General features: G+C 49.3%; 1 protein-coding gene across 1 annotated transcript in view; it reads left to right on the forward strand.

Annotated features, from left to right (window-relative positions):
- Positions 1-26,709, forward strand: part of GRIK4 (glutamate ionotropic receptor kainate type subunit 4) — a 173,977-nt gene that overhangs the window by 138,670 nt on the left and 8,598 nt on the right. The window contains exons 11-16 of the mRNA XM_071769043.1: positions 9,124-9,231; positions 9,983-10,186; positions 17,723-17,836; positions 23,469-23,578; positions 25,581-25,754; positions 25,891-26,056. Of these exons, the coding sequence (XP_071625144.1) occupies positions 9,124-9,231; positions 9,983-10,186; positions 17,723-17,836; positions 23,469-23,578; positions 25,581-25,754; positions 25,891-26,056 (876 nt within the window). The remainder of the gene's footprint in view (positions 1-9,123; positions 9,232-9,982; positions 10,187-17,722; positions 17,837-23,468; positions 23,579-25,580; positions 25,755-25,890; positions 26,057-26,709) is intronic.

Consider the following 26,709-nt stretch of genomic DNA (forward strand, 5'->3'; position numbering starts at 1 on the left):
GCACCCAGGGATGGCACCCAGGGATGGCACCCAGGGATGGTCCCCAGGGATGGCACCCAGGGATGGTCCCCAGGGATGGTCCCCAGGGATGGCACCCAGGGATGGCACCAAGGAATGGCACCCAGGGATGGCACCCAGGGATGGCACCCAGGGATGGTCCCCAGGGATGGCACCCAGGGATGGCACCAAGGAATGGCACCCAGGGATGGTCCCCAGGGATGGCACCTAGGGATGGCACCCAGGGATGGCACCCAGGGATGGTCCCCAGGGATGGCACCTAGGGATGGCACCCAGGGATGGCACCCAGGGATGGTCCCCAGGGATGGTCCCCAGGGATGGCACCCAGAGATGGTCCCCAGGGATGGCACCCAGGGATGGTCCCCAGGGATGGTCCCCAGGGATGGCACCCAGGGATGGCACCCAGGGATGGTCCCCAGGGATGGTCCCCAGGGATGGTCCCCAGGGATGGCACCCAGGGATGGTCCCCAGGGATGGTCCCCAGGGATGGCACCTAGGGATGGCACCCAGGGATGGCACCCAGGGATGGTCCCCAGGGATGGTCCCCAGGGATGGCACCTAGGGATGGCACCCAGGGATGGCACCCAGGGATGGTCCCCAGGGATGGCACCTAGGGATGGCACCCAGGGATGGCACCCAGGGATGGTCCCCAGGGATGGTCCCCAGGGATGGCACCCAGAGATGGTCCCCAGGGATGGCACCCAGGGATGGTCCCCAGGGATGGTCCCCAGGGATGGCACCCAGGGATGGCACCCAGGGATGGTCCCCAGGGATGGTCCCCAGGGATGGTCCCCAGGGATGGCACCCAGGGATGGTCCCCAGGGATGGTCCCCAGGGATGGCACCTAGGGATGGCACCCAGGGATGGCACCCAGGGATGGTCCCCAGGGATGGTCCCCAGGGATGGCACCTAGGGATGGCACCCAGGGATGGCACCCAGGGATGGTCCCCAGGGATGGCACCCAGGGATGGTTTGTGCAAGGGGGTGGAGGTTGGGGGGGTCGTGGGCACCCCCCTTTTGCAAGATGAGCCAAGTGACAAGCACAGGGGGGCTGTCAGGTGGGTTGGCAACCACAGTGTGTTTCACTTCATCAAGAAAGTGTCTGAAGATAATTTAGATTTGTCTTAATGTATCAGGCCCCCGAGGCAGTGATGTTAGAGCCAATATCTGTCCTGTCACAGGAACTCTCCTGTGTGGGAGATAATTCAGGGTATAAACGTTGTGCTGCACAGAAGCTTGTGCTTGAGACACTTTTGCATGCACTCAAAATTATCTGTATGGGGAAAAATGGGAGAATTTCCCATGGAATGGGCAAAAAGGGTACTATGAGCCTTTCCAAACAATTGAGGGAAAGCAAAGGGGTCAATCCCATGCCAGGAGCTCCCCACCATCTCTCCCCAGCCTGGCATGCAGGAGGACTCACATAGTTTACCTCCTGGTTGGTAAATGGTGAATGTTTCTCTGGAAGGTGTTTGCAGAGCTCAGATTCTCAGTTAATTTTGTCTCAGTTCTTGTGGATTTCTCAGTGTTGGTCCTTTTCCTGCTCGTTGCCTTCTTTCTGTCAAGGGGAAATTTTCTGGCTTCAGCTGAGGTTCAGGATAACCATGCAGGGCCACAGATATCAAACTGCTGGGATTATGTGACACAAGCCCAAGGAGTTAGGGTTTTACTGGTAAATCCAAACCTCATTCAGGAAAAGAAAAAAAAAAAAAGGAAGTCACAGAAAAAGGGTTTTCATCTGTTTTATTTCCCTGCTGACAGCTCCCTACCTGCCCTTTTCTTAGAGAATGCCACTTCTCCTAGATGCTGGCAGAAAACAAAAGCTGCTGTATCCTACCCCACACTGACAGAGCAGTTTGGCATTAGGAAATCTCTCCTCCTCTGGCAGTGGTGAATTTTAGCCTTGGCAAGGATGTTGGCTGCCAGTTCTTACCTGTCAAGTGCCAGCTCAGCTTTGATGCTGCCTTTAGCTGCGGGAGAGGGGGATCAGGATGGCATTTTCCCCACACTGAGAACTCTCAGAGCACCAGTGCCCTTTTAATCATTTCCCCAACCCATCACACTCTGAGCAGCAGTGACAGATCCAAGCCCATCTGCATTAATAAGTGCATGCATTCAGCTGGAGCAAAAGAAGTGCCTGCTGTAAACCTCACTCTGACAGCTCCAGTTTTGATGTGTTTAAATGTGGCAGGGGGTTCCCATTGAACTCCTGGGTCCTGTTGGAGCAGTGCTTCTCTCTGAGCTCTGCAGAAAGCTGAATCTGCCCTGAGACAGAAATCTCAGCTCCTCTCCACAAACACCTTTTTCTTTTTTTTTTTTTTTTGACCTGTTGCAGGCAACAACTCTGTAAATAGGCAGCTCCGTACTTCAGACGTACCCAGGAAACCTGTGCTGAGACAAAGCTTTTCAGATTTCTCATCATCACATGGTGGTGGTAATTCCCTTCCCATGTTAGGGCTCCTCAGAGCCCTATGTTGGGGCCCTAAGGGTTTGTCCTTATGTGCCCAGCTGGGAGGGGCATCCCTGGAGAGAGCTGTGAAACCTGGGCAAGGTCCTGCCTGGTCCTGCCCACCCCTCTTGGTGCCTGCAAAGAGAAGCCAAAGGACACTCTGCTGTGCCATTGATGGTTATTTTCTTCTTGCCAGCCCAGCTTCTTGTAATAAAAATGAATAAATAAACCATTAGAAATAATTTAATTAAAGCCTTCGTGAAGGAATGGGATAAGCAAGAGGCAGTCTTGTTCCCAAGGGTTTTTTTAACTAATTTGCTCATGCTCTTGTTTGAAACACTTCTGTTCCCTCCTTAGTTTTAATCAAGCTTGTGCTCTCTGCCCATTTCTCTCTTTACTCTGTCTCTTTCTCTCTCCCCCTCTCTCTCCTTCCATCTCCAGAAGCCACAGGGACTTCCAGCTCATCAGCTTTCACACAGAATTCACCAAATTTTGAAGCGGATCCAGCCAGCAAAGAAATTAGGGACACTTAGCTTTTCTAACTTGCTGATGCTTTTGGGCAAGGAGAGGCAGGGCTTTTTGACATCCAAATTTAATACATTTATGTACAGTGCCAAACTTGTCTTTTCCTGATTTAGCTTAACTAGTGGAAATTTTTCTCCAGCCATATGAGAGCTCCTCTCTGTCCATAGGATGTGCAATAAAGCAACGGCTCATTAATGTGCTGGTGATCCCTGGATCTGACAAGGATTGAGTTTAAAAATGTCATCTTTTTATTTTTTTTCCCTTTCCTTTCCCCTCTGAAAGACACTTCAGCACTTCCTACTAAGAGCTAAGGTTTGGCAGCTTAGGAAGAGAAGAGGAGTGGGATTTATGTGGCCCCAGGGATGGCAGAGGAGAGCAGGGTTGGGGGGGGGAAGCTGCTGTTTCTGGGGCTGGAGCTCTGTCATGGGCACCTTGTCCCCAGCTCAGCCTGTGACCCTTTGCTCTCTCTTGCTCCTAGGTGCAGCCAATTAGTTGCTGTTTAGCAAAAGGCTCTGAGAGGGAGAAGTTTAAGTGATGGGGGTGTCTAATTGGTATTTTGATGAGACACGGGCGAGTTCCCAGCTGATAGCTCTGAGACCTTCCCCAGTCCCCATCACATCAAGCCTTTTTTAACTGAGAAGCAGCTAATCAGCCTCCGTGGGACTTGTTCCTCTTTAGCTGTTACCCCCAGCAAGAGTTCAGGGACAGATCCAACCAAGAGCTGAATGTTTTTTGCCCCCCAGGACCTGAACTGAGTGCTACCTGGGCTATGCCAGGTGTCAGTCACTCTGGCTGAAGGAGGTCTGGGGAGGAAGGGGATGGCAGAGCTTGCTGCACGGGTTCAGGAGGGTTGTGTGTGTGTCCTCTGATTGTAAAGGTTTTAAGAGTTGGTGCTCTCTGTGTCCCTTGCTAAGGGAGGTTTTTTTCTGCCATCAGCCTTGCAGTGGTGCCATCCACATGGCAGAGCTGTGCGGGCTCCTCCGAGGGCTTCCCTTCATCTCTTTGATTTATTCCCTTTTTTCCCCACAGACCACCCCAAAATCCCTCCAGTGAAGACACTGTGTACCAAGTAACTACTTAATTGTATCTCCTCCTGGCAAGGTGTTCCTGGTAGTGCTGACAAGGCTCTCCAAACACGGCCTTGATGAAAGATGATAGCATCTTGTACCCCTTCCTTTGCCTGGGGAGATGGAAGGGGAGGTGAAGAATGCAAACAGTGCTTGCTCATCAGAGCCCAGAAGCTTTCTGGGTTTGTTGCAGTGCTTTTCCCCTGCCTGTTTTAAGATACCTGTATTTAGGGCTGGCTTTCCCTTCCTTTTGGCTTGGTGTGTGGGTGCTGTGGTGCCCCTGAAGCTCATGGAGGGGTCTTGCTGTCACATCTGCCAGTCAAATGTACCCAAAAAACACCATCCAGGGGTTACTTTAGGTTAATTGGGGGTTACTTTAGGTCAAATGAACCCAAAAAACACCATCCAGGGGTTACTTTAGGTCACAGGGGTTACTTTAGGTTAATTGGGGGGTTACTATAGGTCAAATGTACCCCAAAAACACCATCCAGGGGTTACTTTAGGTCACAGGGGTTACTTTAGGTTAATTGAGAGGTTACTTTAGGTCAAATGAACCCAAAAAACACCATCCAGGGGTTACTTTAGGTCACAGGGGTTATTTTAGGTTAATTGGGGGGTTACTATAGGTCAAATGAACCCAAAAAACACCATCCAGGGGTTACTTTAGGTCACAGGGGTTACTTTAGGTTAATTGGGGGGTTACTATAGGTCAAATGAACCCAAAAAACACCATCCAGGGGTTACTTTAGGTCACAGGGGTTACTTTAGGTTAATTGGGGGGTTACTATAGGTCAAATGTACCCAAAAAACACCACTCAGAGGTGCACTGAGCTTGCAAGCAGGTGGTTGTGTTGCCCTTGCTGTTCTTCTGGAAAAGGTATCACTTCAACTCCCCTGATCATTAGAAACTTTCTTTAATTTTCAGCTGGTTTATTCCTGGCTGATTTATATCTATTTATTTTTTTTTGTGTGTGTGCCAACGCTATCATTTTAGCTTCAAAAGCTGTTCTACCTCTTTGCTCTGGACCTCCTCCACCTGGTGTATTTATACAGACCAATCATAGCTGCTACTAAAAACTCACAAGTCCTGAAAACTGTTAAGTCTTAGTTCAAAGCTTTAACAACCAGATCATCTCATAAGTGTCCGTGTAGAGCACCTGATTGTTTTCTAACACATTTTGCAGATGAATATGTTCTCTGCTTTTTTTTCTGAGGCTCTTTATAAGTAGATGGAGATGATTAAAATCACCTTGACATCCATCTTGCAAGAGAGGGAGAGATTTGACAATCTCAGGCATCCTCCGACTCATGACACTTGATAAACAGCAAACAGGGTGAGGAATCAATTAGTGGCTTTAGCATAGAGTGAGGGGGACAGTGGTGAATTCCAACAAGCCAGGATGGGGTAGAAATACCCCAGCACATGGGAGTGTTTGGCTTTGGTGTACTGTATTAGAAGCAAGGTCAATCCCACTGTGCTGTCAGAGGAGGAGGCAGTCAATTAGTCTCAGCATGCCAGCAGGGGAGGGACAAATTGGAGCACAGTGAGGGCTGTTAAAATTAAAGTTAATCTGTCACTAATCTCTGGTTGTGAAATCTTGGAGGAAAAAAAATAAAAATAAAAAATTCGGCAGTGTTTATGACCGATCACTCACTCAGAGAGGTAATTGCTGCAGAGGGTCTGCTCAGCAGTCACAGCCAGAGCCAAGCAACTTTGTGCAGGGTTGGGGAATGCAGCCTGGATAAATCCACCTGATGCAGACCCTGCCCAGGCCAGCTAAAGCTTCGAGGGCTCCCTGTCCATGGAGCTCATGGTAAATCTCTCTGTTTGGGGCTGTTGTCCCTGGAGATGAGCCCTGCTCTACAGTGTCACCATGATGCTTTGAGCTTGGTGGTAGCTAAGCCATGAAAAGCAGTGAAGAAAACAGGATGCCCAAGGTCTGCTCCCAGCCTGCTCAAGGATTTCATCACTCTGCCTGCATCCCCCCATCCATAAGGTGAGGCTGATTGCTCCCTCTGCCTCTCCTGCTGGTGGTGAGCCTCTCAGAGTCAATGCTTCCAACACATCCAGAGGTCCTTGCTGTTACGGCGAGCCTTTCTCTTGGGGACTCGGCTCTTCTCCAGAGCTCTCTTGCCATTCCTTTCCTCAGGCATCTTCATCTCTTGACTGACTCTGCTTCTGGGAGCATGCCTTTTATTTTGCCCTTCAGCCCCGCCCATTTCCTAATTAGGCCCTAATTATTGGGCACAGCTGGGCCTAAGCTCCCAGTTCATTATCGGCGACACCTGAGGACCTGTGGTTCTCTCTACACCTTGCCATGCCAGGAGCTTTCAGCAGAGCATTATTAATGTTGGAAAGGGGCTGGGCTGGCAGCTTGGAGCAATGATCTCTTGTGTTATGCAGAGGGTGAACAATTTCCCCTTGGGGACTCAGCCTGCACTGCTGCATCCCTGTGCCTCCTCCAGCCAGGGAGAGGAGCAGGCATGCAGGTGACTGTTCCTTGCTTTCCTTCACCCCTTTCCTTCTGCAGAGCCACCAAGGGTAAGCTCTCCAGTCTGCATTCCCCTCTGCTCCTCATGCCTAGAGATGAGGAGGCTGGGTTTGGGACTCCTGACAGATGGACACTGTCTGTGAAGGGCTGGATTTGCTCTGACAGACAGGAGAAGGAAGGGATTGGCCCTTTCCTCAATGTCCAGAGTGCTTTGGTTTGCCAGGAGCATTTAGCAGCGTGGCTGCAGTTTCAGGTTGGCTTTGGCTCAGATGGATGAGTTGGGAAGTGACTCTGAGGTCCTCGAGCCATCCGTCAATGCCAGAGGCAAAGCTCTGCCAGGAAAAGGGACTGAGTGCACGGGGTCAGTCCCGGGGTGGTGTAAATCCTCCTGCCTCCCTTTTATTTCCCTGGCCTGTAGCCCTCCCACCCACGTCTTGGAACATCATGAGATTACTCTTTGATGGAAGAGAAATTGATTTGTTCCTGTCACCCTGACACGTGTGGCACAGCCAAAGGATAACCTGCCTGAGAGCAACAGCAGCACCTGAGCCTCCTCCTGGCAGTACCAGGGGGCCAGGAACAGATTTGGTTTGGTACCATGGCCATGGAGACACCCTGCACCCTGGGGTCACCCACTGCCTCTGAGGGATGCAGCAGCTCAGCCCAGGGGTGTCACACAGCAGGCACCATGCAGGGGGCTGGGGACCTGAGAAGGGCAGAGAAGCTTTGCAGAAGAAAGAGGAGAGAGAAGGGGGCCCAGAGGGAGCTGGCATCCCTCAGGGCTGCTCTATTCCTGAGAAAAAATAAGGCTCTTTCAGGGGGCACGAGAGAGTGAGAGCTTAATTTGCATGTTCTGAACGAGCTGCTGGAGGTGCTGATCTCCCTGCCCAGAGCTCTGAGGGAAGGAGATTAGGCTCTTGAAGTTAAAATTAGGTTTTGTTGAATATTCCTCCCCCTGGCTGAAGGCAGTGGTTGGCTGCATTGCATCACAACTGAGTCACCACAGCCTCCCAAGTGCTGGGGACCGGTCCCCAGCACCAGTGGGGTGGGAATTAGGTTTGCTGCAGCAACACTGATGCTTGGAGGGGTGAGTTGGGCTGTCTTTGGAGCTCTTGGGTGTGATGAGCCTGGATCCAAAGGGTCTGCAGGTACTTAATCATAGTAGTTGGCATCCACTGTAGCTGATGGAGATGAGTCACAGTGCAGCAGCTCTGAGGATGTGGTTTCATTTCACCACCAAGGTGGAGCTGCTGGTCAGGACACGACTGCTCTGGATGGCAATGGAATGTTGGGATGTTGTGGTACTCCCTGTGAAGTGGCATTTTCCTCCAGAGAACTCCCAGTGCCAGTCTTCAACTAATGACAGGGACACGGGAGGACAGTGGGAGGCTTTGCTTGGCTTCAGGCAGGTGAAACCTTTGGTCAAAGTTACAGGGCAGGAACTGGAGGCAGGAACCTTGTCTTGGAGATGTCAGCTGCACACGTGGGAAGGCAATGCCTGCCAGGAGCAAGGACAGGTTTTTGGCATTGTCACACAGGTTGGGTGTGCCCATGCTGTGCACCAGTGGGTTAATCTCTGTCAGGGTTTAACACTGGCCTGGCAATTAAACCAAGTACCAGACACTCTCTATTAATCTCTCTCTCCTCCCTGATAAGAAAGGAGAGAGAATAAGGGAGAGGGACTGATAAGAAAGGAGAGAGAATAAGGGAGAGGGACTTATGGGTTGGAAACTAAACTACACAACTTTAATGAAATAGTAATGATAAATAGGAAAAATTACTAAATATATACAAATATACAAGAAAATGGATGCCACATTCCTCCCCCCCTTCCCCCCAATAGCTCTCATGTCACCACTGAGGCTGCAGGGCAGCTCTGGGAAAGTCCAGGCTGGACTCCTGGAGTCGGCAGCAGTTGGGAGCTGGAGGCAGGAACACACAGATATGGGCTGGGATGGATCAGAACCACAGGCAGAGGAACGGACGGGATCCTTCCAGGATGCCGGCTGAAGGAAGGGAAGCAGGAAAGGCAGGAAGGGCAGGCAGATGGAAGCTGGAAGTAAGAAATCTGGCTTGGCCCTCATGATCCCTCAAATTTATACTGAGGATGAAGTATATGGGATGGAATCCTCTGTTTGGTCAATTCTGGCATCTATCTTGTCCGTTCCTCCCCAAAGGAGGCTGCAGGTGGGACCTCTTTATGTTTTCCTCAGAGCTGAGCAGTGTCCTTGGCTCTGCACACCAGGCTCCAGCAGTAACTCTAAACATCAAGTGTTATCAGTCCTAGAAACACACACTGTCTGAGAAACTTGCTGTTAATTTCAGCAAGTGCAACTACTTACAGGAGACTTAGCTGAAAGCAAAAGTACAAGACAAAAAATCACCTTTATCCTGGCCCAAACCAGGACAATCTCTCTGCTGGCTTTTCATGGGGTGCACTCTAAAGGTAATGGAGCATTCATAAACACCTCTTAGAGGCCACCCTGATGGTTGTCAGTCACCAGAGCCATATGGTGGGTGCATACAGTAATTTGTCCTGTAAATTCTCTTGTTGTGCTCTTTATCTCTCCAGATTGGCCACTGGCATGTTTCTGAAGGACTCAGCATGGACAACAGGATCTTCTCCTCCAACATATCAGACAGTCTGTTCAACACCACGCTCATAGTCACCACCATCCTGGTAAGTGAGGGGGTCACCTACAGTTCCCATTAGCTTTTTGCCAGCCCAACTCCTAGGGGTGTCACAGTCAGTTAGAATTTTATTCCTCTTTCTACCCTCCTTGGCCCTCAGCATGCAGCATCGTGCACTGATTTCCTAAAAAAAACCAGGAGATCAGATCTCTAATTACAGCACTGAGGACAATTCATGACAGTGTAATTAAACTGGAGTTGATGTTTCATATGGAAATGATATTTGATGAGTTCAGAAGCAGCTGGGGAGAGGGCTGGGATGGGGCTAAGTTGCCATTTTACATTCATCTCTGAATGATGTTCTTGTTTTGTGTACAGCTGGTAAGTTGGAGGGGACAGTTGTCCCTTCTACCCATAAAATTACTGAAATTGGCCAAGATGGGTACAATTTTATGAACCAAGTCCTCGCATCTACAGGCACCACTGTCTTTATTCAACAAACCCCCCTTCCATGCACTGCCTGACCCATGATTCTTCATTCAGAATCCTGAGGAACTCCAGGCACTGCTGCCTCATGTCCCACAAAGTTTGTTGAAAAGAGAAGTGTCTATATCCTGGGAGAGGCTGGAATATCTGTATCCTGCCCTAACCTGGAGCAATCCCTGGGCTGCTCTGGCATATTCCAGTTGGAAACAGCCCCCTTAAAGCATGATGCCTTAGCATCACCTGGGATGAAGGTGGCTGTGCTGGTGGGATGTCTTGATTAAGATGGGAATGACAGCTGCCCAGTTTCAATGCAGGAAAACCCTTACTTAATGCTGAAGTGGAACCATCAGGAGCTGGAGGGCAATGATCGGTATGAGGGCTTCTGTGTGGACATGCTGAAGGAGCTGGCAGAGATCCTGAGGTTCAACTACAAGATCCACCTGGTTGGGGATGGTGTCTATGGAGTCCCTGAGGCAAATGGCACATGGACAGGGATGGTGGGGGAGCTGATTTCTCGGGTAAGTGAAATTGCTGCTCTTTTTCCCCGTGCTCTAGTGGGACTTGGCAATGAACAGCACTGATGCTTTATTAAGTGCTCGGGGATGATTAAGATGGATGGGGGTTGAGTCCATTTGTGAGACTTTTGACCAGTGGATCTCCACTTAACATGGCAAATGTATTTGTTGTGTTGATGTGACAGCCTGTGAAGGAGTTGGAGGGGAGGGTACCTCTCAGGGGTGTTTGTTTTTTGGAGGGGAGGCCTGGACTCCCAGCTCCCTGAGCAAAATGGATTATTTTATTTTTTTCCTAGTGGAAAAATTAATGAAAACCTTAAACAGGAAATTGTGCAGGCTCAGGCAGGGGTTGGTAGAAGCTGATGAAAACTTATAAAACACACTCTTTGGGAGGGAGTAAAGGAAGAATCACCTTTCTACCCAGAAAGGTTTTGGCAGTTTCATTCCAGCTCCTTGACTTTGAGTCCTGTTTTGGGAGAGGAACAATTTTGTTTGCTGGAAGCACACAGACCCAAAATCTTTTCATGGCTCTGCTTGGTGATGTTGCTGCAGCACAGCAAAGCTGAAAGCTGACTTTTTTTGCCAGGTTTGACAACACCTGTGTGTACATGTGTGCTCAGTCAGCCTGTCCCCCCCCTCCCTGCTCGGTGTTTTCCTCTGCAGCTCAAGGTTCTCCCTCCCTGGGGATCCTGAAGCTTAAATACAGTTCATGAAGTGCTCTGATACCCTTAGTAAAATAGGCTTAGCCAAAGCTAACAGGAAGATTGATGTTAATTTAAGCCAATACTTCCTCCCTCACTGATTTCTCCCCTACCAAAGCACCTGTGAGAAGACCTCAGGGCTGGTTCCTCAGCTGATGGCAGAACCCACAGGGAGCTGGGTTTACAAGAACCCTGCAAGAGGAGCCCCTGAGCCACCCCATCCTCATCCTCATCTCAGTGGCACATTTCTCCTGCAAAGCAGAGGAAGAAGGGCCTGAATCCTTCCCCTGTGGCTCCAGGGAGGGGTCTGGGGTCCTGCCACAACCTTCCTCCTGCCTTCAGGAGGCAAGAAAACATCTCTAGAAGGTGCCCTCTGCATCTTATCTGCTGCTTCCCCAGCTGGTGAAGGAGACCTGGCTGAAGCTCATCTTACCTGTCTTAGGAGCTTCAACTGAGTGGCTGAATTCAGGTGGGACAATTCTAGGTCTAAAAGACTTGCTGAGAGTCAGGAACAGGGCTTGTTATGGAATGGAGATCCCTCCTGAACTAGCACCCTGTCTCCTGGATCACCCTTCCCCAGAGGAGTGGGTGAGAACTCCTGATGCCAGCAGAGATCCCACCTCCTCCTGCTTCTCCTAAAGAGCCTTCTCTATGGTTGTTTGCAAATGCTCTGGGCTATTGGCATAGTTTTTATACATTTCTCCCTCTCTCTGTGTATATATATATATATATACACACACACAATTACAGTCCTGCAACATTTCTTTTGGGAGGAAAAAAAGAAGGCACAGAGAACAGCCTGTGATCTGTGCAAACAAAAGAAAGGAACAGCCATCAAATTTTTTGCCTTCTAACCTTGGCAGTGTCTCTCCATTAAATGGGAGCTTCTGGAGAGCTGTTTTTTTTTCTTTTGGGTTTTTTTTGGGTTTTTTTTAGTGATGAATGTTTTAACTTCATCTTTACATAGAAACCATTTGTTTCTTCTGCAGCTCGATCCTTATTTAGGAGGATTTTTACTTCTGCTTCAGCTGGCAAAGCCTGTGTGAGGCTGAATCAAAAATTAGAGAAGAGAAAAAGCTTTCTCTGCTTTATTCTTTCTAGGCCATTTCAAGTCTTTACAGTGGTTTCAGTGGTTTTTGATCAGTGCCAGTGACTGATACTTTAGATCAAGTCAGCCAGGGCAGCTCTAGCCATGTGCTGTTGGGCTTCTTCAGGGCTGCTTGGGACCCTGTTTTCTGAAGTCTTTTCAAAGCCCAAGGGCTTCCTCCCCTTCCTTGATGGCCCCCAAGGCAGTTTGTCCTCAGTTCCAACCACTTATCCATCCCCTTCAGGACCACAAGGAGCAGAAGAGCCAGAAGAGCCAATGCTGGGTGCATGTGTTCCCTCTCAGTGGATTTAGTTGAGACACAAAACTGTCACATGGGTCAATACTTCCCAAATCCTCCCTCTTCTCTTGTCTCTTTGTGCAGTGCTGTTTTCCTTCTTGACCCTGATCAGCTTCCAGAAAGTGAGGTTTGACTCACAAGCCCTTAGTGTGCAGGACCAGAAGGTCAGCAAATTACCCAGCTCCATCCAATACCTTCCTGGTATTTGTTTGGTCTCTTTAATCCCCCTGTGGCACTGAATCTTCTCAGAGCAACTATTGGCTATATGGGAAAAGTCTTTCATTTTATTGCTTCTAAATTAACCAGCTATTGATTTATTCTTAAGTGCTGAAAATTCTATTACAGCTAATTGTGTGCTATGATATGATTGAGAAGGATGCTCTATAAACATAAATTTGTTGTTGACCCAAATTCACCAGTACATATCTTATCGACCTGCTCACAAAACTAATTAAGAGCTGGAGAGGGCTGATGAGGAGGGGAGAGGGGTGACTTGGGGGGATCAGTGGCAGAGCTGTAGAGTCTCCTGTGTCTGGCTCAGCAGTCTGGCTCGCCAGCCCATCAGGAAACCTGCAAACTTTGTGATCAGGTGGGAGAAATCACTTGGAAGGAAGGACTGAAGCCCATGCCTTAGTGAAAGATGTCACAAACCCAGCAAACGATGAGCTAATTGGTCCCTCTGTGCTCAGAGGGCAGAGATGCTGAACACCCTGCTCATTCCTTGAGTGGGCAGGGGTGTAAATCCTCTCCCTGGCTGGGGCAGCCTCCAGCACTTCTGCTGACATCCCCACACGTGTGCTAACAACACATCTTCCCAGATCCCTTTTTTAAATTTTTTTATTTTTTTCATCAGAGCCTTAGGGGACAATAGGGCTGGAAGAATTACATCTTATCAGGGCAATTGAGGGGCAGGTGGCTGGGTTTAGGGAGCTCCTGCTCTTTTGTGCAGGATGGTTTCAAGGGTGAAGTGCTATGGAATAACACAAGAGCTTTGGTGTTTGTGTCTGTGGCTTGAGTTGGGGATCAGTGGTGGTCAAAGCTCTTTTAAAAATGAGAGAGATGAAGTTGTCTCTGTTGTGAAAGGGTCTGGGCCTTCAGGAAGAGCAACAGCAAGAGCTAAAATGACCCTAAAGCTTTGGGGTGATGGCTCCTTGCTTGTTACAAGGTGGTACCTTACATTTCAGAGGCCTTTTCCTTTCAACTGCTCCAGAGATGGAGAATGGCAGGAAGGGGAAAGGAGGGAGAAGATATTTCAAAACTGGCAGAGTCCTGGGTTCCACTCAGCAGTGGGTGTTGGTGTTCAGCAAGAAAAGCTGTGTGTGGGTGAGGGAGAGAGGGGGAGTCTGTTTTCATTCTCTCATCCTGGCAAGTGTGAGAGGGGCTTGAGAGGGTGGGGAGTGAGGGGGAGTGGGGAAGTGTGGGTTGGTGATCAAACACAGTGAGGGGATGGGCAGAGAGGCACTGCTTAGTTTGCCAAAATTTGCACAAGGTGCTGGGTGTGCTGTGAGCTGGTTAAGTCTTGCTACTGTTCCACATGGGCTTAGGGTCCCTGTTCCTGGTGCTTCACCTTCACTGCCTTTTGCCACAGGCTCAGACTTTTGCCTCCCACCCCTAGAGCTTGTCCAGGTGAAGAAACATGAGTGGGGGCAGACTTAAGGCTGTCATCTGCACTGGTTGCTGACCACCCCATCCCTGACTGTAGCTTAAATGGAGGGCTGCAGCCTCCAGGGCTCATAGGCTGTGACTTTTCATATGGCAGAATCCATGCACGTCCTTAAAAAAAATAAAAAACCCCACAAACACCAATTTTGAGTCACCCTCATCTGGCCCTGCTTTCAAATCCAAGATTATGCACCTGAGAGCACAACCTGGCTGTCCTGAGGAGAGCTGCACACCCCAAAAAAGCTCCTGCCAGATCAGATGTGAAGCAGAAGCACTCAGGGCAGTGATCTGGTGGCCAAGCCATGCCCATCGTGCTGTGGGTATGCAGGGACACTGCTCTGTCACTGGAGATCTCTGGAGATGATCCAGTCCTACTCCCTGCACAGAGCAGGGTCACCTCCAGCTGGGTGGGTGCTCAGGACCTCACCTGGATGGGTTTCCAACAGTGCTGATGCCATCGGGGGTGTAGGAGCTGCTGGTCAGGAGGGTGCTGAAGGTTGGACACTGATTTCAGCTGCCCAGAAAGCTCTCCAAGCAGAGGGGCAGTGCAAGGAACAGCAATGCAAGGACCTCCACCACACTGCCAGTGCTCTGTGGGAAGGTTGTGCTCCTGTGCACCCATGGGATGAAGCATCTGAGGTGCTGCTGAAGGCTTCTGGAATAGATCCCAGCCTTGTGCTCTGCCCTTCAGGCTCCTTTTTCCCGGTGCAGACCAAATCTCTGTTCCCCCTGGGGCTTTCTCCCTTTTTTACTTTCAGCACCTTGCCCAGAGGTTGTGAATCACTGCAGGGCCACTCTCCCAGTGGTCCCAGTGCTGTGGGGAGGTTTTGATGGGACCCTCTCTGCCCGGGCTGACGTCAGACCCCATTCATCACCCTTAGAGCATCAGCAGCATCCGCAGCGAGGAGGCGGCCGCCTCCGGACTGGCAATTCCTGCAATTTACCTCTCTTCTGCTTCATTGTTGTTCCCCTCCAGGAGCCCACACGTCTCAGAGCTTTTCCAGCCTCCCCAGGCTGTCTGCTGAGGCAGGGCAGAGCCCACAGCTGATGCCAGGTATAGTGGTGGTGGTGGTGATGGCAGCTTTTGTTTCAGGCATCAGCCCACCTTGTGCTGCTTCTCACCCAGCCAGAGTTTGGCTTTGTGTGAGCAGTGTTTTGTTAAAGCAGCATCTGCCTCCACTTCCAGAATGCTCTGGGTTTTTTTCTAAGCCTATTTCACACTGGTGTTTATAGCTGCAACTGTACAGGAAGGATGAAAATCAGTTTGTGGAGGAAAAGCAGTTGTGTGAGAGGGCAGTGTTTGCCCTCTCTTCTCCCCTATCCTTTGCCTCTTTTTTATTCCCTTTCCCCAGGGCCTGGTTCTGGACAGAGTGCAGAATCACAGAATAGAATCTTAGAATCATTTTTGACCATTAACCCAGCACTGCTAAGTCCACCACTGAGCCACATCTTTTAAATTCCTCACATCTATGCATCTTTTAAATACCTCCAGGGATGGTGACTCCACCACTGCCCTGGGCAGCCTGTTCCAGTGCCTGACAACCCTTTTGGTGAAGAACTTTTTCCTAATATCCAATCTAGCTCTCCCCTGGCACAACTTGAGGCCACTTCTTCTTGTCCTATCACTTGTTACTTGGCAAAAATGTCCTGGAGAGCACTCTGGTTTTGCAGAGCTCCTCTGTAACTGAGATAACACTGGGCTCACTGAACCACAAGAAGTTTTGTGAACATCAGGAAGCAAAACCCAAACCATGGAATGGATGACATTCAGGCAGAGAACACATTGCATGCCATTCCCAGACTGAGAGACAAGAAACCCTGCTGAGTTTCTGCTCCCTGTAGGCAGAGGGATGGATGAGGGATGGATCCTACTTTGTGTAGGGAAGAGCAGCTTTCAAGATGTTGCTGCCTACATCATCTTGAAAGGGGTCCCAAAGGACAACAGTTGAGGGAATGACTGGAGTGCACAGAGTTCCCTGGTGGCATCCACGTTGTCCCCTTGAGAAGGTGGGGGCAGGAGAGGGATGGGAACTTAGCTGGGTAAACCTGGGGGGGCCACACTGCTCCTTTCAGCAGCATCTTTGTGTTGGTCCCTGGATGGGAATGGAAATGTCCTCAGAGCTTTTGCATCAAGCACCTTTGATGAGGTGTATTTACCATCTATTTAGTCCATGGCTTTGCTGCTGTAGTTGGATTCAGTTTGGAGAACTGGGAGAGAAATCCCTTGTTAGAATAAGCTGCATCTTCATGAGGGGCTTTGCTGGGAGAGCTCTCCACAGGACAACAGTACCTGAAAGCCCTTTTAAGTATAGACAAGAGAGGTTTAGGCTTTTCTTGCAGATAAAATTCCTCACATGCCACGTTCCACAGAGGAACGGATCCCATTTCTGTAATCTGATGGTATTTACATAGGGCTCAACTGCTCACACACCACTTTGTGATTATTGGTGCCTTTGAAAAACCCCGTAGGTAAATGTCTGCCTAGGCAGAAATTCATCCTAGCTCATAATTCATTCCAGCCTGAACCTCCTAGGAATCTGTAATAGCTGCTTGGAAACAATTGCAAAAGTCTGGCATGAGGCTTGTCCAATAAAGCAATCCTGCCTGGATGTGAGATATCACCTTCTCCCTGACTCCCCTTGCAGACCAGGCCTGCAGACCACCTCACCTCTTTTTTCCCTTCCCTCCCTCCTGCAGGCTCCAGCAGAGCTGCTCTTTCCTCCTCTGGCTTCATCCCTCCCTCCCTTTAAATCTGCAAGGGAAAGACCCCCTGGCAAAGCTCTGCCAGGAGGTGATTAGTTCTCTTCCCAATTAAATGAATGCAAGAGAAGCAGGGTCAGAGAGTGTGCTAAGAGTGATGCACACACAAGTTTGCCTTTGAGCAGTGCCTTTGCAGCTGGTGCATGGATCCAGGGAGATAAGATCCATATTTTACCAGGTCTGTGGTCTGATGGTGCCTTGGCTTCTGCACAGACCTTATGAAACTTGAGGAGAAGAAGTGCAAACAGCTTTTCATTTCCTCCCCCTTCTCTTTTTCCACTTGCATAATCATCACCCTGCAAAGCAGGCAAACAAATGTATAAGGAATGGAGGAGGTTTCATTTTTACAGAAAGCAATTATGGACATTAAAAGAGCTATAGTAATAAAAATAATATTTAAAATTCAAATCCCTTATCTATATTACAAGGGTATTAACACTGGAAGAAATTTTTTATATTTTTCCCCCTAATCTCATTTGCTTCGCAAGTGGATCTGGAAATGTTTGTTAGTCCTCTGAATTTTTTTTTTTTTTTTTTTTTTTTTTTTGAGACTGATCTGCAATTTTGGAAGCTTGGGGCTGGCAGGCTTGGAAATTCATGGCTCAGGTGTAATGATGCTGTTATGATTTCCTACCTGTGGCACTTGCAAGTAGCAGTCCTGTCTGGGAGAGGAAAGCTGTGTTGAACAGAAGGGGGGAGGGGGTTCTATCTTTAAATTAGTACAATATTTATTGCCTGAGATGCTCCTGTTTTGCCAGGTCTTTAAGCATTCAAGAAGGACCCAGGCTGTCAGCACAGCTCCCTGCCCAGTGGGCAGCTTAGAGGTTGGGACAGCACAGAGTAGAGAGACAAAAATACCCAAGTGAGGGAAGGAAAAGCTCAGAAGATGCTCTGCAGGTGCAACCAAGGGGTTGAAGCTTGAGATGTGTTTGGGCTGGGAGAGCTGCTTGGGAAAAAGGGTGCAGGAGCCCAGAAGTAGTGAATGGCAGCAGCTCAGGGTGCTGATTTTCTCTGCTCTCCTTTCTCTCCAGAAAGCTGATTTGGCCGTGGCAGGGCTGACAATTACAGCGGAGAGGGAGAAGGTGATTGATTTCTCTAAGCCTTTCATGACTTTGGGAATTAGTATTCTCTACCGAGTGCATATGGTAAGAGACTTTATTTTATAACTGTTTATGTCCCTCCATTATTTGCATGCAAGCGTGCTTACTTACGGAAGAAAAATGAGTCACTCATAAAAATATTTGGGTTTCTTATTTAAAGGCAAACGTGCTTGACTTTTATTTCCTTCTTCTCACTGTCTCTCTGCCTTGTGTCAGCTGGGTGGATTTGCTTCCCCTTGTTCAGCCTCCCTGTTGCCTCCCCATCCTCCCTGGGCACGTCCAGGAGTGCTGGGGGGGTCCAGGAGCTGGACCCTGCTAGGTTGGTGCTACCAGGGGAAGTGTGGGCAGGTGTTGGCTTGTCTGGTTCTGCTTCAGGCCCAGAAAAAGCCCCAGGATGGCTTTGGTGTGGCTTTAGTATGGCTTTGGGATGGCTTCCAGCTGGCTGTGGCAAAGTGTGCCAAGGACAGGCTCTCCTGGATGGGGTGCAGCATCACAGCTGGGTGGATTCTCTCACATTCCCACTTGCTGTTATTTTAGCTTCTTCCTGAAGCTCAGGATATTTTTCCCCTGGGCCAGGCAACCCTCCTGTTCCCCAGTGTCCCAGGATGCAAGCTCTGGCATCCAAGAAAGCTGGGGAGGGACTTTTTTTAGGATGTCAGGGAGTGATAGGACATGGGGGAATGGATTCAAACTAGAGGAGGGGAGATTTAGATTGGAAGTTAGGAAGAAGTTCTTCACCATGGGGTGGTGAGACCCTGGCACAGGTTGCCCAGAGAGGTGGTGGAAGCCCCATCCATCCCTGGAAGTTTTTAAGGCTGGAAAGGGATCTGAGCAACCTGAGCTGGTGGGAGGTGTCCCTGCCCATGGAGAGGGGTCAAAACCAGATGATCTTGAAGGATCCTTCTAAGCTGAAAATTCTATGATTCTATGATCCAGGACCTTTGCAACAGGATGTCTTGTTATTCCCAAGCTGCCTTTTAGAAATGTGCCCTGTACTGTGCTGAGAGGGATGCAAATCAAGAGTCTTGGTTTCCCCTCAGCTCAACAATAGCAGCCAAAAGGATAAAACAGCTACAGCTGCCTCTCCCAGCCCCCTCTCTCAATTGGCAAGGCAGTTAAGGATGCAGCCTTGGATATGAACATAAACAAACTTGTGCATCCATCCCTCTGTGCTGAGCAGCTCCTGCCAAGAGCAATTGAAATCTACTTAAAATTATGGTTCATTTGGTAGGTGCAGATTTTAGGATGAGTGACTTGACTGATCAAAAGGGGTCAGACTGACTCTCCAAGCTCCTGGAAGCCAAGTGTAGCTGTCCCTTCCCTGCTACACTGGGTTTTTTCACACCACCAGCTCCTCCCTGGATCAGGAAGGCGTTTCTGCCAACATCTCTTGGCTGGGATTATAATCAAGTTTCTTGCTTTCTCTCATGCATTTTTAAAGTTTGACAATTGAGTGCCATGGGTGCTCTGCCTCTGATTTATGCCATTCCCTCTCCAGCACTTTGTCCCTCTTTGTCCAGACCTCTCCTCCTTAGCTCCAGGAGAGTTTCCTGGCAATTCGCTAATTAAACTGGTAAATATTTATTTAACAAGAAAAGGCAAGACAGCTAATTGCTCTGGTTTTTTCTTGAAGGATGTGGTTTGCAGAGCAGCAGAAGGCAGCCCCACAGCCCCATCTGCTCCTGGCCCCTCCCCTTCCCTTCCAGGTCCCAACAAACATCTCTGGGATGTCAGGAATTGCAGCTGATGTATGTTAATCACACGTAGCCTCATAAATAACCCCAAATAAATCTCCTGCTGAGGAGTTGCCCTGGTCTCCCCTCAGTGGGATGGCATTTTCTTTTAATTTCCATGTAACTCCAGTGGCAAATGGTTTCTCCCCTCTTTCTCCTCCCCAGCCCAGCCACCACAGTGTTCTGTCTCTTATCACACATAACCAAAAATGGCAGCTTTAAACAGGGCTGTCATTTTTCTCAATTTCACTTGTTGTGATATAATAAAGTATGGATTTCTGACATGGGGACTCTAATAGGCTTTCTGACTTGCAGGCTGCTAAGAGAAAAGGCTTGTTCTGTTTTATTAAGTCCCCATGCTGACCAGCTGGTGGGACCTGTGCAAGGCAGGAGATAGATGAGTGGTTCTGAGAAGTCACTCTGCTTGGCAGAGGGCTGAAATCAGGTGCCCAGGGCCATTTCTGCAGAGAATATTGCTGAAAGTCAGGTTTATTTGTAGCATAAACATGCTTTTGCACACCTACCTGCCTCTGTGGCAGGCAATGAGGGACTAGCATTGCACATTATTCTGGCTCATCAGCCCTGATAGTCCTTACTCTGCCTTAAGATGAGAAAATGCAGATTTGGTGAGTACAGTGGAGCAGCTGAGTTTAGGCCAAGTGAACTGAAGCTTAAAGTGTTTCTACTTGATTGCTGCAATAGACAGGGAATGGGGAGGACCAAATAAATAGCTCCTTAATTCCAGCCAGAGGAGGCTCAACAGCTGAGGCAGAGAAGCTGAGAGGAGCAGAGCATCACCCTGACAGCCCGGGCTGCTCTGCCAGCAAGATTCCTGCTTCCCTTCTAGCTTACAAGGACAGAAGAGAGTTCTCTTGCTTCCCATTTCCATGGACAAATGTCTCTGAGAAAGGACACAGGCAGGGCTGACTGATTCTGAAAGAAGAACACAGGTCCCTGCAGGCTGTGTGTGTGTGTGCAGGGCAGGCAGGGGCTCATCAGGCACAGAGAAATCTGGGGCCATGCCACAAATCTCCTCTCCCCCTCCTTTTTCTGGATGTTCTGCATGTTCAGGCTCTTCAGGCACCAACACCTGCCCAGAAAGCTGGTTCTGTCCAGTTCTAAAATGAAGACTTCCAGGAACCACTGAGGAGGGGAACTGAATCTCTCCTGCTCCCATCTGAGGGTTTGCAGGAGGCCTTCATCAATTATTGGCCATTTTGAACAGTTCTATTCCAGGCAAAATAGCTCTTCCAATTAACAAAGCTGTATTGGGACCAGCTAAAAATATCTGACAGACACCAGATACTGTCATTCCCATCTTCAAAACAGACAGATAAGAGAGAGTTTGTGCCCTCTGTGGGAACAGAATATCTTTATTCTTATCCACACCCGTGAATGAAAAGAATATGTAGCAGCAGCCTGAAAATGACTGTAGCTGAAAAGAACCAGAACTACTACTACTGGAAAGTCACAGGAGAGAGTCATTGCCAAGCTGGAGATTTAGAGCTTCCAACGCAATTTCCTTAATGAGAGTAATTTATTGACAAACTGCCCCAGAAACATAGAGAAGACATCAAGGCCTTAATTACAGAAAGGAACCTTGTTACAGGAGCATCTGATGAGGGAGCCTCAGCCAAGCCAGTGCTGGGGAGTCTCCTTCCAGCTCTGGGATGCTGGGCAGGGATGAGCCACCTGGGATGATCTCCAGAAGCTCCAGTTTGTTCAGCTGAGGGCAGGCAGTGCCCTTCAGCATCAGCCCTGCAGGTCCCCATGGCCTCATCTTGTTCCTGAGTCTGTCAGCACCTGCAGAAGAAGAGAAGTCACTGGGCCAGTTTAGCTCTAGATGAAAAAAAGAAATCAGGGTCCTGTGGGGTGTTCAAGGACAGCGATGCCACACTGAAGAGAAGAGCTTTGGCTTCTTGTTGGCACTGAGAAATCCACAGTCCTCTGGATGGGATCAGCCAGAAGTGCAAGGGGATGTGCACCACAGAGTCTGCAGCCTCACCTGATGGTCCAACCCAAAGGTCTCACCTGATGGTTTCACCTCCCAGCTGGAGAAGGGACCCCCAGCAAGGTGAGCAAAGGATGTGACTGGGAATTGAGTCCCTCTGGGAGGCTGGAGATGGAGCTTCCAGCAGTGTTCCAGCTCTGAGGGCTCTTGCTTTGTGCTCAGCACTCATTTGTCTCTCTCTGGGTTTCTGGGAAGGCCACAGGGAAAAGCAGAACACAGCAGCAATTGCCCAGAAAAGGACAGAAGAAGAAGGCAGTGTCTTTCACTGTTTGTGCTTCACCTGCTTGCATCAAGTGCAGTGAAATAACTTCTGAAATAAATAAGTATGCTGTAGGAGCTTTCTGAGATGTTACGTTCCCAGCTGGTGACTGGAGCTGAGAATATCATACTATCCTAGATATTTTTAGTAGAGAAAGTTGTTTTTTTTTTGTGCAACAACTCTTGCCTTTTCTAGCAACAACTTAGTCTTCAGAAGAACTACCAAGACCTTGTGAAATTCATGGTTTGCATAAGATTAGGAATACTTCAGTAGTAAAACTGTTGTTTTTTTTTTTTTTTTTTTTAAATGGAAGTGGAATTTAAAGTGCTGCTCTGAGTCTGGGGAAGGGAAAAAAGAAGCAGCTACGTTTCCTGGGGACTTTTGTGAAAACAGAAAATCATTCACTGCCTTTGGATTAAGCACAGCTCTAAAATACCAAGACTCTGGTCTTTGATAGCTCTGGGTTTGTTACAGCAGTTGAGGTTAGGTGTTATTTATTGCCAGCTATTATTAGTTTATGTGGTGTCACAGACGAGCAGGGTAAAGCTGGGGAAAAACGAGGCCTCTCTGTGTTCAGAGCTGGTCCCTGGGAGCAGCTTTGGTGCAGAGTGAACAACCCAGGGCAGAGCAGCTGCAAGTGCTGGGAAACGGCTGCTGGGGGGGAGCAAACAGTGAGAGACGTTTTCAGCACACAGCAGAGCAAGGTGCCAGTAAGAAATACACTGACAGCCTGGCCAAGATGTGCTAAAAGGCTGTTTCCACTCTGACTTTACAGGAAAAGCCTTTGCAGGAGCTCTGACTCACAGGCAGCTTCTCGGTTACGTGTGCTTGGGGAAGCTGTTGAGCTGGAGGGGGTGGGAGAGGGACAGTCACCCAAACAGGAGGTGTTCAGCTTCTGGGATACTTCTAGAAATTAATCCTCCCTTTGCATAAACTTTGCTAGGGTTGAAAAGATCTCAGTGGTGGCAGTGGCCTTGTGAAAATGTAAGGTGCTTGGCGAGAAGATCGACTTGTTTTTTTTTTTTATAGCAGTGAGGCTTTACTTCTCAAGGAAAGGTGGTTTGCTGAGGAAAAAAAAAAAACAACAAAAAAACCAGGAAGTTCTGACGCATCCTGGAGATAAAAATATCGTGCTCCTTGAGAGAAAAGTAATAATTTTATTGAGTTTTGTAGAGAATAAATGTTACAAGGCTAAAGAGAGAAAACCAGCGATATTGCAAATGTCTCTTTTTTTTTTTTTCCTCTGCATGAAAATGTTTTCTCCTGACTATGCCCACCTTGGAGGCTCAGCCAAGTCTCCTCCTGCCCAGCAATTGTGGTGTGGAACCTGCTTGGGTGGAAAAGGAGCAGCCCCCTCGGGGGCCCTGCAGGCAAGGGGTGCAGAGCATCCTGCCCTGGATGCTCCATTTACCTATCAGTTCACCTCTTTCTTTGCTTGGAGGAGCAAAAGTGGTTGAGATGAGAAGAGTCTTAGGAGGTGGTGGTGAGATGCTGCAGGGCTCAGACATTTATTGTGTTCAGTCTCACTTGTTTACCCTGCAAGGCTTTTGCAAACCCACCCTTCCCTTCCTGCATTTCTCTGCATCCTGGCAGGGGGGGTTCTCATTCTCCGGCCCAACTCCTTCATTTCTAGAAGCACAAGAGGCTCAAACTTGTTTTTTATTTCCCTTCCAGGGCCGCAAACCTGGCTACTTCTCATTCCTGGATCCTTTTTCTCCCGGTGTCTGGCTCTTCATGCTGCTCGCCTACTTGGCTGTCAGCTGCGTCCTCTTTTTGGTGGCTCGGTAATGTCACTGCCGGTGCCTTTCCCTCTTTCCCTTCCTCGCGGTGCCATCTAGCGTCACGCTCCCAGACCCGTGGGAAGGGTGCAGAGACCCGGGGGGATGTCCCCGTGTCCCCTCCGTGTCCCTGCGAGCTTTTCACCCACGTGTAGGGCAGCCCCGGGGTGGCCGTGGCAGGAGGAGGGGGTGTGATTGAGGAGCCCTGCGAGGATGCAGAGGTGAAAAAAAACAATTCCTTGGGGAGGGTGAGGGGGGGTTTGGGAGTAGGGCTGGTGTTGCAAATGGTGCTGCTCCCTGGAGGTGTTTGATCTGCAAAAAAGAAGGCAAGGGCTTGAGCAGGAAGGGGAGGCTGGCAGCAAGCACAGATGAACCCAGAGACATCAACACAAATGCCAGGTTTGGTGGTTGGCTGCCCTGGCCCTGTGAAGCCCAGGGAAAGGAAGTTCATTAATACCTTTCAGCAGCCTCTTGGCTGATGTGCAGAGCCTTGCTAGACAGCTCTCAGTTCTCTTCACTTATGACTCATTTAAATCAGCCTTAAAATATATCACTGCGTGTCTGGGTCCTGTCGAGGCCCAGGGTCTGTGCTCCATTATTGGGTTCCCTGACCTCCTAACACCCCACGGATGCTTGGTGGCACAGATGGACCTCTTCAGACAGAGCTGAACTGTGTCCTGGCACTGATGTGCTGAGGGCTGAAGGCTGTTTCAGGACACAGTTAATATTCTCATTGCAAACATTGAAGCTGTGCTGTCACCGGGTCCCTTAGCATGGCTGAAGTTGTCAGCCTGACAGGGCTTTCATGGTTTCTTCAAATGCCACTGCAGCCTCCAAAATGGAGCTCTGAAGAAACCATTGAATAATGCAGTGGTCTGTGCAGCCTGAGATTTGGTGCCTCTTTGGCCCCTTCTTCATGTTTTAAACATGGTCCTGCAAAAAAGGTGCCTTTGCCTGGCTTCCCACTGGAGCTGGAGGTTTGGATGCTGCTCTCTGCCTTGCTCAGCAATAAGGAGCTCTTGACCCTGTGAATTGCAGAAGACTCTCTCAGGGGAGGGTTTTTTACTGCTAGTGCTGAATCCAGCCATAGAAAGTCTTCAAGAAATAACCTCCATGGCTTGCTGGCATCACAGTGAGGTAAGAGATACAGAAACAAAAATAAACACCCATTTTGGTTAAATGCTGCATGAGTTGGCAGAGCCCTGCAGCTGTATTGGCAGAATGCCCCAAAATGACCCTCTTAGACACGAGCTTCATTAGCCATCAGTAATATAATGACTTCCAGCATAGGAGGTAGAAGAGTTTCTCAGCAACTGGGGAACTGAGGGTTGGAAATTGCAAAAAAAGAGAACTTGGCTGCAGTTACTTCAGTGTCTGCTGTTTCTGTTTGCCACCTCTGTCCTGTCCCTGTGGATGCTGAAAGTATGTGATGCTTTTTAACACCAGCACCTGCTTTCAAACTGCACCTGAGACCTGGACCTTGCCAGGGCACTCGGCCCTTCTCAGAGCAGCCATTTGTACCAACACCATCCTGCAGCCAGCTCTCACACACTTCACTTTTGAACTTCCTCTTGCTGCTCCTTCTCCAGCAGGGATCACAGCCCAAGATGTTTGATTTCAGTTTCACATCAAGCCTGTAACACACCTGGAACTGTTGCTGTGAAGGTCTGGGCTAACCAATTCACACACAGAGCTCCAGCCTCCCTGCAGCCCATGCCCAGAATTTCAGCAGAGTCTCTCAAAAGTTTTTGCAAATCTTTACAAGAAAGCCTCTGCCTTCTGAGTCTTAGAGCAAGCATTTCACACAGCTCTGAGCCCTGGGCATCAATTGACAGCAAAGAGTTTCCTCCTCAGAACAATCTGCCTTTGGGAGCGTTAGGGCTTCACAGCTTTTCCACTTGTTTTTTTTTTCTTTTTTTTTTTTTTTTTTTTTTTTTTGCTTCTTTTTCTCCAAAGCACCCCATGTCCTAGTGAATTACCTTAGCCTACCCATTTCTTGTCATTTTAGATTGACACCATATGAGTGGTACAGCCCCCACCCCTGCTCCCAGGGCAGATGCAACCTTCTGGTCAATCAGTACTCCCTGGGCAACAGCCTCTGGTTTCCAGTCGGGGGATTCATGCAGCAAGGCTCCACCATTGCCCCCCAAGCATTATCCACACGTTGTGTCAGTGGAGTCTGGTAAGCAGCTCAGCTCTTCTCTTCAGGAAGGCTTCTCTGGGGGGCTTTTTTTGGGCGCAGAAGCAAACAGGGTGGAGATGGTGATCAGATTCATGTGGATATCTCATTTTCCTGTCTTTCCTTCCCTTCTCCCTAGGTGGGCATTCACCTTGATCATCATCTCCTCCTACACAGCCAACCTGGCAGCTTTCCTCACCGTGCAGAGGATGGATGTCCCCATTGAGTCTGTGGATGACCTGGCTGACCAGACAGCCATTGAGTATGGCACCATTCATGGAGGCTCCAGCATGACCTTCTTTCAAGTAAACCCCATTCTTTTTCTAACTGGGGCACCGTTTAATCAGATTTGGATGTCGTGCCTGTTTCGTTCCAGTTTCTGGCAGGGACTATTGGAAAAACCCTTGGCTGCTTGGTTGCACAGGGCTGGGATAAATCCAGAGTGGGTGCTGATGGGATGAATGGTGGGGAAGCAAGGCAGGATTTTTGTACCACAGCAGCTGGCATGCTTTTGGGATGCTGGATGATCAAGGCCAGAACTCAGCCCCTGTACTCAGCCCTGGGGAGGCCACACCTCGAGTCCTGTGTCCAGTTCTGGGCCCCTCAGCTCAGGAAGGACATCAAGGTCCTGGAGCAGGTCCAAAGGAGGCAACTGGGCTGGTGAAGGGACTGGAGCACAGATCCTATGAGGAGAGGCTGAGGGAGCTGGGGGTGTTGAGGCTGGAGAAGAGGAGGCTCAGGGGAGACCTCATCACTCTCTCCAACTCCCTGAAAGGAGGTTGGAGCCAGGGGGGGGTTGGGCTCTTTTCCCAGGCAACTCTCAGCAAGACAAGAGGGCACAAGAGGTCTCAAGTTGTGCCAGGGGAGGTTTAGGTTGGACATTAGGAAGAATTTCTTTCTGGAGAGGGTGATCAGACAGTGGAATGGGCTGCCCAGGGAAGGGGTGGATTCTCCATTC

This window comes from Heliangelus exortis, chromosome 26 (genome assembly GCF_036169615.1).
Source record: "Heliangelus exortis chromosome 26, bHelExo1.hap1, whole genome shotgun sequence".
Classification (NCBI taxonomy): domain Eukaryota; kingdom Metazoa; phylum Chordata; class Aves; order Apodiformes; family Trochilidae; genus Heliangelus; species Heliangelus exortis.